Below are 14,289 nucleotides of genomic sequence, written 5' to 3'. Positions count from 1 at the left end.
TAAGCCAGGCACAGGCACAAATACTACTCGATACCATTTATATGATGAATCAAAAATAGTAAAATTCATAGAAGCAGAGAGAATGGGCTGGGGGAAGGAGGTAATGGGGAGGTATTAGTCAAAGGGTACAGAGTTCTGGTTATGCCAGATGAATAAATCCTAGAGACCTACTGCTCAGCCTAGAGAGCCTAAGAGCAATACTATCCTGTATACTTAAAAATTTGCTAAGACAGTAGATCTTGTTTTTTTTTTTTTTTTTTGCGGTACGCGGGCCTCTCACTGTTGTGGCCTCTCCCGTTGCGGAGCACAGGCTCCGGAAGCGCAGGCTCAGCGGCCATGGCTCACGGGCCCAGCCGCTCCGCGGCATGTGGGATCTTCCCGGACCGGAGCACGCGCCCGTGTCTCCTGCATCGGCAGGCGGACCCTCAACCACTGCGCCACCAGGGAAGCCGGGACAGTAGGTCTTATGTTAACACACACATGCAAAAATAATAATAACAAATAAAGAGGGTGGGAGGAAACTCTTGGAAGTGATGGATATGTTTATGGCATAGATTACGATGATGGTTTCCTGGTGTATGCTTATCTCCAAGCTCATCAAGTTGTATACATTAAATATGTACCGTTTTTTTGTATATCAATTATACCTCAATAAAGTTGTTCAAAAAGCAATAAGAGGGACTTCCCTGGTGGCAGAGTGGCTAAGAATCTGCCTGCCAATGAAGGGGACATGGGCTCGAGCCCTGGTCCGGGAAGATACCACATGCCGTGAGCAACTAAGCCTGTGCGCCACAACTACTGAGCCTGTGCTCTAGAGCCCATGTGCGACAACTACTGAGCCCACGTGCCGCAACTACTGAGTTGGACGTGGATAAGTAAGCCATGTAAACATGGCTAAAAAAGTTTTAATGCTACAATCAAATGAAATACAGAGAATTTAATCTGACTTATTTGTATGACGTGTATCTGTTGAATGAAATGAAATTTCAAGTTAACAGGAACAGTTAATTATTTAAGTGGGAAGTTCTCAATAATGAGAAGCATCACTATCATATTTACATATTAATAGATATTATTATTCATATTGTTATGTTATACTACACTATTATGGTATATCATTATATTAACAGATACAGCTGTTTTGTTCTAGGAAATCAGACAGCCAGTAATTAAAGGAAATCTGTATTCAGAACTAGATAACATGTTGAAAACCCTAAAGAAGCTCCAATTTATTTATGTATTGATTTATTGATTTACTGATTTTCTTTATGACCTGAACTTTTAAAAATTTTTATTGGAGTATATTGATTTACAATGTTGTGTTAGTTTCTGCAGTACAGCAAAGCGAATCTGTTATACATATACATATATCTACCCTGTTTTGGATTCTTTTCCCATATAGGCCATTACAGAGTATTGGGTAGAGTTCCCTGTGCTATTCAGTAGGTCCTTATTAGTTATCTATTTCATATATAGTAGTGTGTATGTGTCAATCTCAATCTTCCAATTTATCCCTCCCCACTCTTACCTCCTGGTAATCAAGTTTATTTTCTACATCTGTAACTCTCTTAGAAGCTCCAATTTAAAATTTTCTACTTTTTAGTAACTGGAACAGTACTAGCACTCATTATATACTCAATAAATACATGTTAGATTAATTACATATTGAACTTAGCAATGTGTGTGATCGTTCTAGGTCAGCACATTCATTAGGCATGGGTGAGAATGTTAGACGGTTCAAAGACAAACTACTTTCTTCACAAGAAGAAGTTTATCTTTGGATCCTCTCTTTTTTTTTCCTTTCTAAAGATTCCAGTATTCACAATCCACATCTGTATTTGAAGAACTCGTAGCTCACAGGCCTACATGGCCCCTGGAGGGTCTGGGCCCCAGGGCCTCTGTGGCTGCACAGGACATCGCCTGTCCCTCCCTGAAGAACCCTCTGGGGCCCACCAACTCCGGCCTTGAAGCAGGTGGAGGAAGGGAAAGTGCAGCGGTGAATTCCTCAGCCCTTTTTTCGAGTAGAAGAGAGAAAAGCAGAGGAGCATTATGCTTACTTCCCCACCTAGAAGATCAGGCCTGAGGCTGAAAATGACAGTATGTGGAGTCCTGTCGCCCCACCTAAGATGACCTCCTCTCCTGGAACAGTGGTTCTCAGTCCCAGAATTGGAATTAGGTCGTAAGGTATTAAAAGTGATTGGTGCCTGGGTCCCACCCTCCAGAGCTGCCTTGCCTGCCTGCGGTGGAGATGCGGGCGGGCAGAGTCATCATACCTGTGGCCATGAAGCGGTGCGTGGCCAGCAGAAGCTGCGGAGAGATCTTCACCCTCATCTCCGAGTCAGAAAGCTTAAACAAGGAGAAGTCGTGCCGCTTCCTCTCCCTGTGTGGGACCCTCTGCTTTTTCCGGTTGTCGGCTGTCGGGACAGGGGACACATTGCAGCTATCTCAGAATCGCTAATGGTTTTTGGAGGTTTCACCATAGCCACCTGAGACAGAGAGCTCCTTTGGGGCCACAGGGATTTCTGGAAAGTGTCAACTGTAGGTGACACCGCAACATCTCTTTCCCAGAGACTGGAAGGATGTGGATAAGGGATAGAAGGTGGGAGCTGCTGCCATGTCTCAGTGTTACTTGCACTGAAGTGGTGAACAGTGGAAAAGGGGAAGGCCAGCCTGGGGCTCCCAAGTTCAGGCTTCTAGGGCTGGCCTCCCTGTTTACGAGCTGTGCAAGCTCTCTAAGCATCAGAGTGTTGGTGTGTTTTAATCTATACAATAAGGTTAGTGATTAATCATAATTTTTCTGCTTATCTCAGGAGTCTCTTATTATGAGACTCCAATCTGAACCTATCTGTGAAATGCTTACAAAAAGGCGTTCAAACGCGAGGAACTTGCACGCTTAGCCTCAAGGACTTTGGCAGGGCCCAGGGGGTTTCTGCCTCTGCCTTTCTCCTGTCCCCAGAGCTGAGCTCACCTGGTCTCTTCCTGCTGATTTAAACCACACTCTGAGTGGTACCTGAGGCATGCCACCCAAGGGAGGAGGGCAGTCACCCCCTCTCCCCACTGACAATTCTCTTGCTTCAACCCTGGCCCCTCCACGGGGAAAGAACTGGGGGAAATAAAGGAAAGAAGGAAAAAAAATGGAAATAGCTCTGTAATCCATAAAGGTGTGGCCTCTGGGTGGCGGCCTCAGGCAGGACTATTGTGATTACTAATTGAGAAAATCTCTGCTTTTTCCAGTTTAATTTTTTCTTCCTGCTTTTTAAAAGCTTGTCTTAAAAAACATGTTTAGGGGGTAAGGGGAATGTTTTCTTTGGTCATGTCTCTTTTGCTTTCCCTTAGTATTGAGTAAAATTTTGAAACTTTAGTCTATCTTAACCTGTGTTAAGGGGAGCAAAGAAACAGATTTGGGTTTTCTCCAAAGTTGGCCTAGAGAAAAACAGGGCTGCAGGGAACTTTCAGTGCAGGCTGAGAGGACACAGTGGAAATGAAAGGGAATGAACTCCAGGGACAGGGTTTCCTTCGGACTCTCCCCCTCCCTTTGGAGCTCACCCCACCACACGACTGGGGCCCCCTTCTAGAGGGAGAAAGGGCCTTCCACCACACTGCTCTCTTGTGGGCCTGCCTTGGACTCTGGGCCCTGGCTTTAACACTCCTTGTGTCTGGCTGCCACAGTGGTGAGATCCAGGCCCAGCTGCCCTGGGGGGTCAGGGTCCAGGGAGAAGCAACACTATATTCCTGGCTCCTTGGTCTTCTCAAAACGCTTAAGAATTCAAGCCGGAGTGGGAAAACCCTCTCTGCAAGATGGCAGCAAATATATGTATCAGACCAGTCCTTTTGTGCGACTAGTGAGTAACGTTCCGATTTGCATGACACGTTTGTCTAAATATCCCCTCTCCCTCCTCCATCAGAATGCCACCGAACAGTTCATCGTTGGAGAATCAGTATTCTGATCTCCCTCTTCATTCCTTCAATTCTATTAGTGTGCATTCGGAGTATCAGGTCGTTCAAACAAAGGCCCTCGGAAGAGCTTACTCATTTAGACCCCTGTCACTACTATCAGCCACTAACACTTTAGTGTGAATGTTTTCACCACTATATCTATTGAGACATTTGGGAATTCTAAATCATGAGCCATGGGCAGAGGTGGAGAAGGGAGAAAGGAATGGGGGAGGGAGAAATTAACCCCTAACTCAAGAAGATGAGCCCCCTCAGGGCTCCACAGCAATAGCAGACACTGGGACACTCCTGCTATGTTTCGTTAAGGCCTGACCCACCTTTTAGGTCTCACCCCAAAGTGAAGCACTCTCTCTGTACCACTCACTGCCTTAGAGTCTCAAAACCTTTTCTACAGGGAGCTAGTCTCTGAACAGCTGCCTCTAGCAAACTAAGGATAGGGGTCCGGAATGGGTTATCTGAGGGGAGGAAAAGGGACTGCTGTCCCAGGTGATGAAATTCATTTGGGAGGAGGAAACACTTCCTAGCCTAGGGACTCCCACGGATTTAGATAACACTCCCATCCCTGAGGAAAGCAGGCCTTTGTAATGTTTGCAAGCAAAGCTGTGATAAGCTCAGTAACCGAAAGCAGTCACTATCTGCAAGAAGGAGTCCGTGTTGTTCCTGAGGGGGAGTGGGGAGGGGGGGCGAGGAGGCCAGAAAGGAGGGAGCAGGGACCAGAGCCGGGGGCGGGGCGGGGGGAGAGGGAGAAACCAGGCGGCAGGGCTGAAAACGCACAAGGGACAAGAGCGACTAAAAGGGCGACTTCAGGTTTAGCTTAGGTTGTGGTGGGCAGTCTCGTGAGTCTCTACGGCTCACGGATGTTTTGAATGAGTGGATCCTGAGTGGAACCCCAGGGGGTGCTGGGGTCTGTGTCTAGGTGGACGAAGAGACAAACCAGGAACAGCTCAGGGGACAGAAACAAGGGCAGAGGGGTCATCCGAGGTGCACTTTATTTCCTTTGGTTCCTTTTCCATCCAAAGGCCAGGAGGTCTCCTTTTCATAGTCTTGGCTGTGTTCCTGAAGGTTCCCTCTGGATAAACATTTAGCTAGCACACTCTCAGTGACTCAGGGATGGTTCAAGTCAGGGCATCTTGCCGTGCCGGCTCCTGGCAGGAGGGGGCTGACACACAGCAATGCCTGGGGCTTGTCCTGACCCCCTTTTACACTGTTCACCAAACTAAGCCAGCTCTGAGAATCTCAGAGAAAAATATGATGGCCTTGGACAAGAGCCAAGGCTGTGCACTTACTGTAGAGGTCAGTTTCATCCAGGATCTCCGACTTGATGATCTCCTCTATGATGTCCTCCAGTGTGACAATGCCCATCACCTCATAGAAGGGGTCCCCTTCTCCCTCATTATTCACCCGCTGGACAATGGCCAGGTGAGACTTTCCTAGAGACGAAGGAAGTCACAGTTAAGCATCTGGGACATTTTCAGAGAACTTTCCTTGTGAGAAAATTGTACTAAGTTTACCTCTGACCAGTCTTGGGACTCAACCCATCCCAGGACCTCTTTAAAATATGAAGTTTGTGTACAAGTTCTTATAAATGCAAACTTTATACTTTTACATCACCGTCTCTTCTTAAGAAAGTTACCTAATATACACAATGTATTTTAAATGTTTTTTTCTGTAACTTTCCTATGTTAGCAAGTATATCTAAGCTGAAGGACAATGAATAATCTAATTGAGAGAACAAGAATTTGGCATCAGAAGAATTAGGTTAGAAGCCTTTTTCCTCCAGCAAACTTCCCTGCCCCCACCCCCTACTATCCCAGTGACTATCTGTGCAACTGATCCTGGATAAATCATTAAACCTGTACTGAACCTCAATCTTCTCATCTAGAATTAGGGGATAATACCAGTATGGTGATTTTCAAACACGGCCCCCAAATTCTTTGATATGCCTTCTACTGAGAGGTGTGGTCTAATCCCTTCCCTGGAGTCTGGGCAGGCTTGTGACTGCTTCAACCAATAGAGAACAGGGAAGTGTCGGCTATGAGGCTTCTGAGGCCAAAAGGCGTGTATCTTCTGCTGTAGAAACACTCTAAGAAGTCTGACAACTATCGTGAGGCCACCATGGTGCAGAGGTCACATGTAGGTGCTAAGGTGACAGTCCCAGCTGAGCCTGGCCTTTCCGCCATCCCACCAAAGCGCCAGACAGGTTAGAGAAGAAGCCATCTTGGCAGTGGATCTAGCCCCACCGCTGGTGTCCTCCCCAGCCATCCAAGATGTCTCCAGCTGGGGGCACAGTCACAGAGAAGCAGAGATAAGCAACTCCCACTGTACCTTGTCTGAATTCCTGACTCAGGAATCTGTGAGCATAATAAAATGATTGTTGTTTTATGCTTCCAAGTTTTGGGGTGGCTTGTTAGCAGCAGTGGTAACTAGGACAACCAATATCCATAAGGTAATTGTGGAGCTCAGATGACTTGGTGGATGTGTGAAAACGCTGTGTAAACTATGATGTGTCATAGGCAGTTAACTGACTGCCCAACCACTGAATAATAGTTAACATTTATTGAGCTCTAACTACAAGCCAGGTACTATTCGGAGCACTTTACAGTATTAGTTCATTTAATCCTCTTAACAACCCCTGAGACAAGTACCATTATTATCCCTATTTTACAAGTGAAAGAACTGAGGCACAGATTGGTTAAGTAATAAGCCTAAAGTTACACAGCCTGTAAGTGGCAGAGCTGGATTGTGAACCCAGGTAACCAGGTTCGGTCCTAACCGAACGACTGAGTCTTACCTAACAGTCCTGCTTCACCTTGATTTGTTTTCAGTTGCTGACAGATGCATTTCCTGGATCTGTTTCTAAAATGTCAACCTGGGTGGTTCTTTTCCTTGGCTAAGAGAACATCTCTTTAAATTAGGAGAATATCTAGGGTACTGACTCAGATGTTATTCTTGCCAGAAAAAAAAAAAAGGAAGTTCATGCCTTATCATTACTACCCTTTATAAACTTTTGCTTGGCCATTGCTAAAAATATCAGATAAGAGGAGTAGTCAGTTTGCCAGAGGCATAATTAACCATTAACATTTAAACAAATGAATTTCTGTATCAAATACCTCAAATCGCAAGATAGCTACTCAGTGGGATTTTTAATAATGGGAAAGATGGTATCCATATCACTCAAGAATGGTCTCTAATTTCCTCTCTACCTTCAACCCATCTCTCCACTTACTCCCAAACTGATCTGATCAGGCCACTGCCCTGCTCAAACGCCCGCCAAGTCTCCCTAGTGTGCACAAAATCAAATCGAGGCTCCTTAGTTCGCTATTATCAAGACTGTAAAATGTAGCTCTTCCCCATCTTTCTGACTGTGTGCCTGCTGCATCCTCTAATCATCCTGGACTCCAGGTGCACCAGGTTACCTCCAGCTCCTCAACTTCCTCCACGTCCACTCTCCAAGTCCTCACTCACACTGCTTCCTTCTCCTACTCTGTCTCCACTGACCCTTTGAGTTCCAGCTCAGGTGCCAGCTCCTCAAGAAAGCTCTCCCAGATTTGCCCCATTTTGTATCTGAATCAACCTCTCCTTGCCTGTGTTTCTAAGCCCTTGATAACTCCATTAGCGCATTGATCACAATTTGCCGCTTCTCGTATCTTGCAATGTGTGTGTCCTCTACTGGACCACGTTTCCTCCTCAGATCATAAGCTTCTTCAGGACAAAGGCTCATACACTGAGACAGGGTTCTCTCCATATAACAGGCAGCCAATAAGTGCCTGAGGAACTGAAGTAAGACTGAATAAAAATCCATAGTTGATGTAATAGACGGTATTAAACCCAGACACTAAAACCTTTCTAAAAAATAAACTACAGGGGCTTCCCTGGTGGCGCAGTGGTCGAGAGTCCGTCTGCCGATGCAGGGGAAACGGGTTCGTGCCCCAGTACGGGAAGATCCCACATGCCGCGGAGCAGCTGGGCCCGTGAGCCATGGCCGCTGAGCCTGCGCGTCTGGAGCCTGTGCTCCGCAATGGGAGAGGCCACAACGGTGAGAGGCCCGCGTACCAAGAAAAAAAAAAAAAAAACCAATGTGTTTAAATTAACATTTAAAATGCATCAGTGGTTCTAAAATTATCTTTTGAAACAACTACATCCTGCCCAATTGGACTGAAGTGTTTTGTAGCTTAAATAAGATTATGTTAACTGTTAGTATGTGCTCAATTTAAAGTTGTTTTTTTAACACCTGTTCTTAAACTTCTGGCACCTGTTCTCACTTTTCTGCTAACATGTGCTAGCAGATGACAAAACAAATGACTACCATAACGGAAAAAACTGGAAAAGTGATTTCTTAAAATTATTTTCTTTCTTTTTTAATTGGGGTAGCATTGTTTTACAATGTTGTGTTAGTTTCTACTGTACAGCAAAGTGGAGTTCCCTGTGCTGTACAGCAGGTTCTCATTAGTTATCAATTTTATACATATTAGTGTATATATGTCAATCCCAATCTCCCAATTCATCCAAAATTATTTTCTATAATTGGATAATTTTTGTTATGTGGAGCCCAGAACATATACAATATAGCCATACTTCCTGCCACTAAGAGATTAGTTCATATAATGGGATTAAATAAATTAACATCTTATGTTGTTTCACAAAGAGTGCCATAACTTCCATGTGAAAATCCACCATTTGTGTACACCTTATAAGGTCAATTTGAGGACAAGCTATGTGATCACCAGGCAGTAGAGATTTTAAGTCCTAATTGTAATATTCAAGACAATGTACTTATGTAATCTATTTAGAAACATTTTAAATTCACAATCAGCCTTTATGATTCCCTCAAATGCCTGTAGGGATCTACAAACAAATGAAGGAAGTCATTGTTTCTTGGGGACAGACTGGAACAGGAATCAGCAATCACATAACCCTGTTCTGAGCTGACACCGGGACAAGAAAACCAGCTGTTCCCATGACACACATACCCGAGGTCCTTCCCTCAAAAAGGCTGGCCTTTAAGAGACTACCTCCTGGTACTCCTTCTCCTCCTGGGCCCCAGAAGTGTTGGGGAGCTGTGGGCCTGGGGCATAATAGGTTCACGGCTTTATCAAAGATCTTATCAACCCTGAGGGATGACTCACAAGTATTTAAAACTGGGGCAGCGGGGGCTCAAATTTCCCAAGTGTTTTCACCTTTTTCTGGGCAAAAGCTGGTTTCCAATATGCATTATTTCTCCTCCCACGGTGGAGTGTTGTGTTTACTTCCTAATGGCATACTTGAGGGAGTGGCTTAAATCTTGGCTAATCCCCTCTTCTGCCCTTCTATGAGGTTCTGTGAATGGGAACTGTGGCCTTTTCTGCTGAGCTGTCCCTCTACAGACCAGCAGAATTTTTCAAGTTCCTTCTCACGACTACTAGTCTATTGATTGCAGTTTCCTTCCAACTTACTAGAAAAGCGGGATGTCTGTGAAATAATTTAGGCTGACAATGATGATCATTAACATTTATATGGAACTTAACAATTTGTTAAGAGGTTCCACACAGGGTACAGGAGAGTCATGGAGATTGTGAGCAGATGTTCCTGAGAATTGTGAGAAGCCCTCATTTTGTGAATTAGAAATGTTTGGCCAGGTCCCCAGCTTTCTCCAGAATCTATTGAGAGACAATAAGAACTGATGTCTTATGCATGTTTCTTGGGTAGGTCCTGTTCCAAGTGCTGATGATATATCAGTGAGTATGACGTAGGAGGAACAGTAAAGGAGACTGAGAAGGAGTTCCAGAAGGTAATGAAGTCTCATATTTCCCTCCTTCCAATTTTGGGTGTATAGTTCTTAATTTCCATGCCCTCATTGTATCCTGGATGACTGCACTAATATCCTAACCAGTCCTCCTTTTGTTTTTTTTTTCTGTTCTAAGGCATACTATCCACTAAAACCAGATTGACTGCTCCCAAACATTGCACTTATGAAGTTATTCCTCATCTCAATAACATGGACCAATAACCACGGAGGGTCATTTCTGAGCTCTTATTCCTGTCATTAGAGGCCTCCATGGTTTAGGGTATATACCTTGCCTTCTTTCCCACTACTCTATCAAAATATAGAGTATTTTGAATGCTTTTGAAAATATTTCTGAATGCTTTTTCCCCATTCAGAAAATAACTGGTCCAAGGACACTCAGCCAATAAATGGTGGAGTCAAAATGTGAACTCAGGGACCTGAAGAGGACCTACCCAGCTAGGATTTGTGGAAATCTCTGAGACGAACTAAACAAGACTGGATATTTTAACCTCAGGCCTTTTAGGCACAGAACTGGCCTAGGAGGCTGCCCATGGGGTCGATTTGACTCTCTCCAGGTTCAGGCTAAACATAACCAGGATCCTCGGCTTAACAATCACCACTGGCTAAGCTTTGGCAGATGGTGTCATTCTCAGGCCACAAAGCAATCTCAGATATGAGGAGGATACACAGAAGGGCCTTTGTTGTCCAGCAGATCTATTAGTTCTGAGCCAGCCCAGGGGCTATGGCCAAACTTGGCTAGTCTCTGGGAAAAGAGAGAGATGTGGCTCTGGGGGCCCTATCTGAAGGAAGCCAGACACCTGAGGTGGCCTGAAAACCCGCTATTCTGAAGGTTCTCATTCCAGGTGAAGACCGCCTACAGCTACTCCGACGTTCTCCAGACTGTTTCTGATCTAAACCAAGCTGACTCCTGAGAGCACAGGTCAACATCCACTCGATTTTCCAGTTTTTGCCATGGTGGTGATTACCACACCTACTGTAAACTGGGCTCATATGTCACCTCTGGTCTTCACCATCTCTTTGCAAAATGGGGATTGTTATTACTAATATGGAGATGAGGAAAATGACACTCAGAAAAATAAGTGACTCACTCAAGGCCGAGAATTAGTACGCCATAAAGTCAGGAAACAACTCAGGTCCGTCTGCCTCCATAGCCTGTGCTTCTCCCAGTACACCTTGCTGACTCCACATTTCAGGCCAGATCTCAGGTTTCCTGTCCCAAATGTGTTAAGAGAAATGGGAACTTATTTTGTAAATGGCTGAAAGTATGCAGAACTAATGCCCAGCACCTCACAAAGGCAGAGGAGGGCTTTAGACTGTGAAGGGGAAAGGAGGAGTCACTGTCCCCCCACTCCCCGGCACAATACGTCTGCCTTCCGGCTCAACCCTTCCCACATCCAGCCTGATATTTCATTTTGTGGACTGCTTGCAGCTTTAAGGGGTTTCATTGATCTGGCTGTGATATTTGTTTGCAGGTTAGTTTTTTTTTTTTTTTTGCCTGGGATGTCTGAGGAAGGGCAGAGTGATACAGGAGGAAACTGAACTGATGACAGGATAAAAGAAATATAAGGAAATTTCCACAATTAGTTTTGGTCTCCTGGGCCCTATCCAAAGTAAACAGCTCTCACTTTTATTTTCTTATTATATGCAATGACTTCTACATGGGCTGAATCAGAGAAAGCACTTGTTATACAGAACAACTAACTAGACAGAATTCATTTAACTAGATCAGTGAGGAGAGAGGCAAATGGTGGAATGTCTTAAATGCTGTACAAGCATTATCTTTAGCCTTTGCGTTAAGCTTACAACGTAGGATCAATATTGCTATTTTAAGAAGAAGGAAGGTAAGCCTCATTCAGAGTGGTAGAGTGGCCTGCCACAGTCACACAGCTCGTAAACAGATGAACTGGGCCCGGACTATGTCTGTGGCTCCACAGTCTGAGACAGCAAGTCACAGATGTGGCTTCCTGTTCTGCCTCAGTCACTAACACTGAGCAGGACACTTGTGTCTCCAGATTCCATGTGCCTTGTACAAAATGGGGATAAATTCTACTGACGTCACATGCATGGTGAGCACAAAATGAGTTACTGTTTGGAACGATCTTTGCAGAGGTAAATGCTTTGCAGCTATAAGGGATTATCATTGCAATTTATTAATTTGTCTTTTCTGGGCCTCAGTTTTCTCCGCCTTAAAATTAAAGGATGGGATCAGGTGATCTCCAGCGTGCTTTTTTCTGGCTCTAAAATTCTATGCTTTTATAAGGCTAAACAGCCCCGGGCTACAAAAACAGTTTGGCTTAACAGGACGTTTCTTTGTGATGATGTATGACATACCAGAATTTTAACAGTGCCAATAGTTACAGCCTCTTGAGTTTACAAAGGAGCTTGAACTCCTAATGTTTGTATTTTAATTTTAAGAATAAAATGAGAAAAATTACCTTGACACATGCTAGACTTTAAAAAAAAATTTATACAATCAAATCAAATCACTTTCTATGAAATCAGGAAGAGAAACACAAAAAACGTTATCCTACCAGTCCTGCAGCAATCACCTAAATTTGGAAAAACAAAACAGTCCCTTTCTCTAGCTTAAAAAAAAGGCTGTACTTTGTAGTAATCCTGCTCTACTTCATCAGAAATAGAGTAATCAATGCATTTATCACCAAAAATTTCTCGAGCCACTAAAAGGCAATTATAAAAAAAGCCAGGCATGTCACCCAGAACACCATGGTAACCAGCATCACCAGGGCATGAAAAAATAGTTGTTAGTCACTAGACTCTAAGCTGGTTGGCAGTTTGGCTTGCTAAGCAACGCTGCAAAAATAGCAGAGTAACGACCCATTATCTGGAGGTCTGACTTTGCATGGTCTTGAATCTGGCCCCAGAAGGAACTATCCCAGGTCTATATATCAACCCCATACCTGAGGCTCCCAGTCAAAGCCTAATTAATAATTTATTCAACAAATATTTATTGAAGCCTATCATACACCAGGCACACAATTCTCAACGTACGTATTTACTTGGTTTCTCAGTTAAATAGAATTGATACAGAGTGGTTTTGTGATGAGTGAGGTGAGGGTAGGGATTTGCTTGAGGCCGACTCAAAGAGAACTAGAAGCTGACAGCCAGAGGACAGAGAAAAATGTAAAAGTAGACGGAGAACTGCTTTATAATACAGCATAAAATAACTACACTCTCATGACCATGATCATCAAGAAAAGATTGTTATATTTAGGATCCTTTGTTAAGGAAGGCAGGAATGGGTATAAAACATTTTAGAAATATCATCACCAAAAATAGTTAAAATATACAGTTTCGGCACTTGGAGGGAATGTAAATTATGTTTGACAAATGCCTCAATCTGCCTAGCTCCCCATTTAGCTGGAAGAAAAGCAACATTATAATCACGGTTTTACCAGCTTTTGAATGTTGTCTCGGTTCCCTGTCTGCCTTTATTTTTCTAGCTCAAGCTCCCGCCTCAGCTAAAATGCCCCTTCCCTTCCTAACTGCTTATCAGAGTCCCTCTTCAGTTACTTCCTCAGAGAAGTTTTCCCAGGTCCTTCCAGGGAATTATTTCTCCCTTGCCCCCTCACCCATAGATGTTGTCTGGATGCCCTTCCCTGTACCCCAGGCTGCTTTGTATCACTTTCATCCCTCTTTTCAGCTCCTGGATATTTATATCCATGTCCATCTCCCAGAGCCCTGGTAGCCCAGCACTCAGATAATGTTGGCAGAGGGAAGGTTGGTGGCAGAGGTGGCGCTTTCCCTAATGGGTGTTAAATGGCCTAGGAACCCTGCATGGCACGCACACGGCCCTCTTTCCTCAGAGCCTTTGGATGTCTGTTCCCTTCTCCCGGAAAGCTCTGGCGAACTCCTTTCCACACTTTAGGATTCAGCACAAATATCTCTGAGGGGAGAGGGGGGAGTTTATCCTAACCTATAATACCAGGTCAGGCCCCCCTATTATAAGCTCTCATAGTTCCCTATACTTTTTATTCAAATCACCTGTCTTCACTTGTAACTGTTTATTGATTCGTGTATATCTCTCTACTTGACTCTAAGCACCAGGAGGGCTGGAGGCCTCACACAAGATAACGTCACATGGAAGGAAGGAAAGGAGGGAGGGAAGGAGGGAAGGAGGAATTGAGAAGAATCTCAGTTTGGAAAGGAATAGACAACAGAAAATAGAGGATTGAGAGTTGTTATTGAAGGTCCAGGGGTGGCTAAACGTGGGCCTAGAGGTAAACCAATTGAAGAGAGTACTAGGAAAATCCACAGGCCCCCTGCCCTGAGACACCAAATGCTTTAAGGGAGCCAGAAACCCAACCAAATGTATTTGGTTGTTAAAAAATGGAATTGAGGTGAGCTACTATATTCTCCAAATAAAAGAGGACTCACAAAGCATGATAAAAAGAGGAAATGGAATTTGACTGCAGCCTGTGGGATTTAGATTAGATAAAAAGAGAGTCTGATAATAAAGGCTGTTATATCCTGGAAAGGATAACTAAATGTAAAAAAAAAAAAAAAAAAAAAAAGGGGAAATTTATTTCCTT

The 14,289-nt window shown here is 44.1% G+C and overlaps 1 protein-coding gene across 2 annotated transcripts in view; it reads right to left on the bottom strand.

Moving 5' to 3' along the window:
- The window catches only part of CNNM1 (cyclin and CBS domain divalent metal cation transport mediator 1), a 47,043-nt gene that overhangs the window by 23,535 nt on the left and 9,219 nt on the right, over nt 1-14,289 (bottom strand). For both annotated transcript variants that reach the window (XM_024734955.1, XM_024734956.1), the window contains exons 2-3: nt 5,241-5,384; nt 2,274-2,414 (exon numbers count right to left, since the gene is read on the bottom strand). In XM_024734955.1, coding sequence (XP_024590723.1) covers nt 2,274-2,414; nt 5,241-5,384 — 285 coding nt within the window. The remainder of the gene's footprint in view (nt 1-2,273; nt 2,415-5,240; nt 5,385-14,289) is intronic.

The sequence above is a fragment of the Neophocaena asiaeorientalis genome, unplaced genomic scaffold, assembly GCF_003031525.2.
Source record: "Neophocaena asiaeorientalis asiaeorientalis breed wild unplaced genomic scaffold, Neophocaena_asiaeorientalis_V1.1 scaffold240, whole genome shotgun sequence".
NCBI lineage: Eukaryota > Metazoa > Chordata > Mammalia > Artiodactyla > Phocoenidae > Neophocaena > Neophocaena asiaeorientalis.
This window is presented reverse-complemented; position numbering and strand designations above follow the sequence as displayed.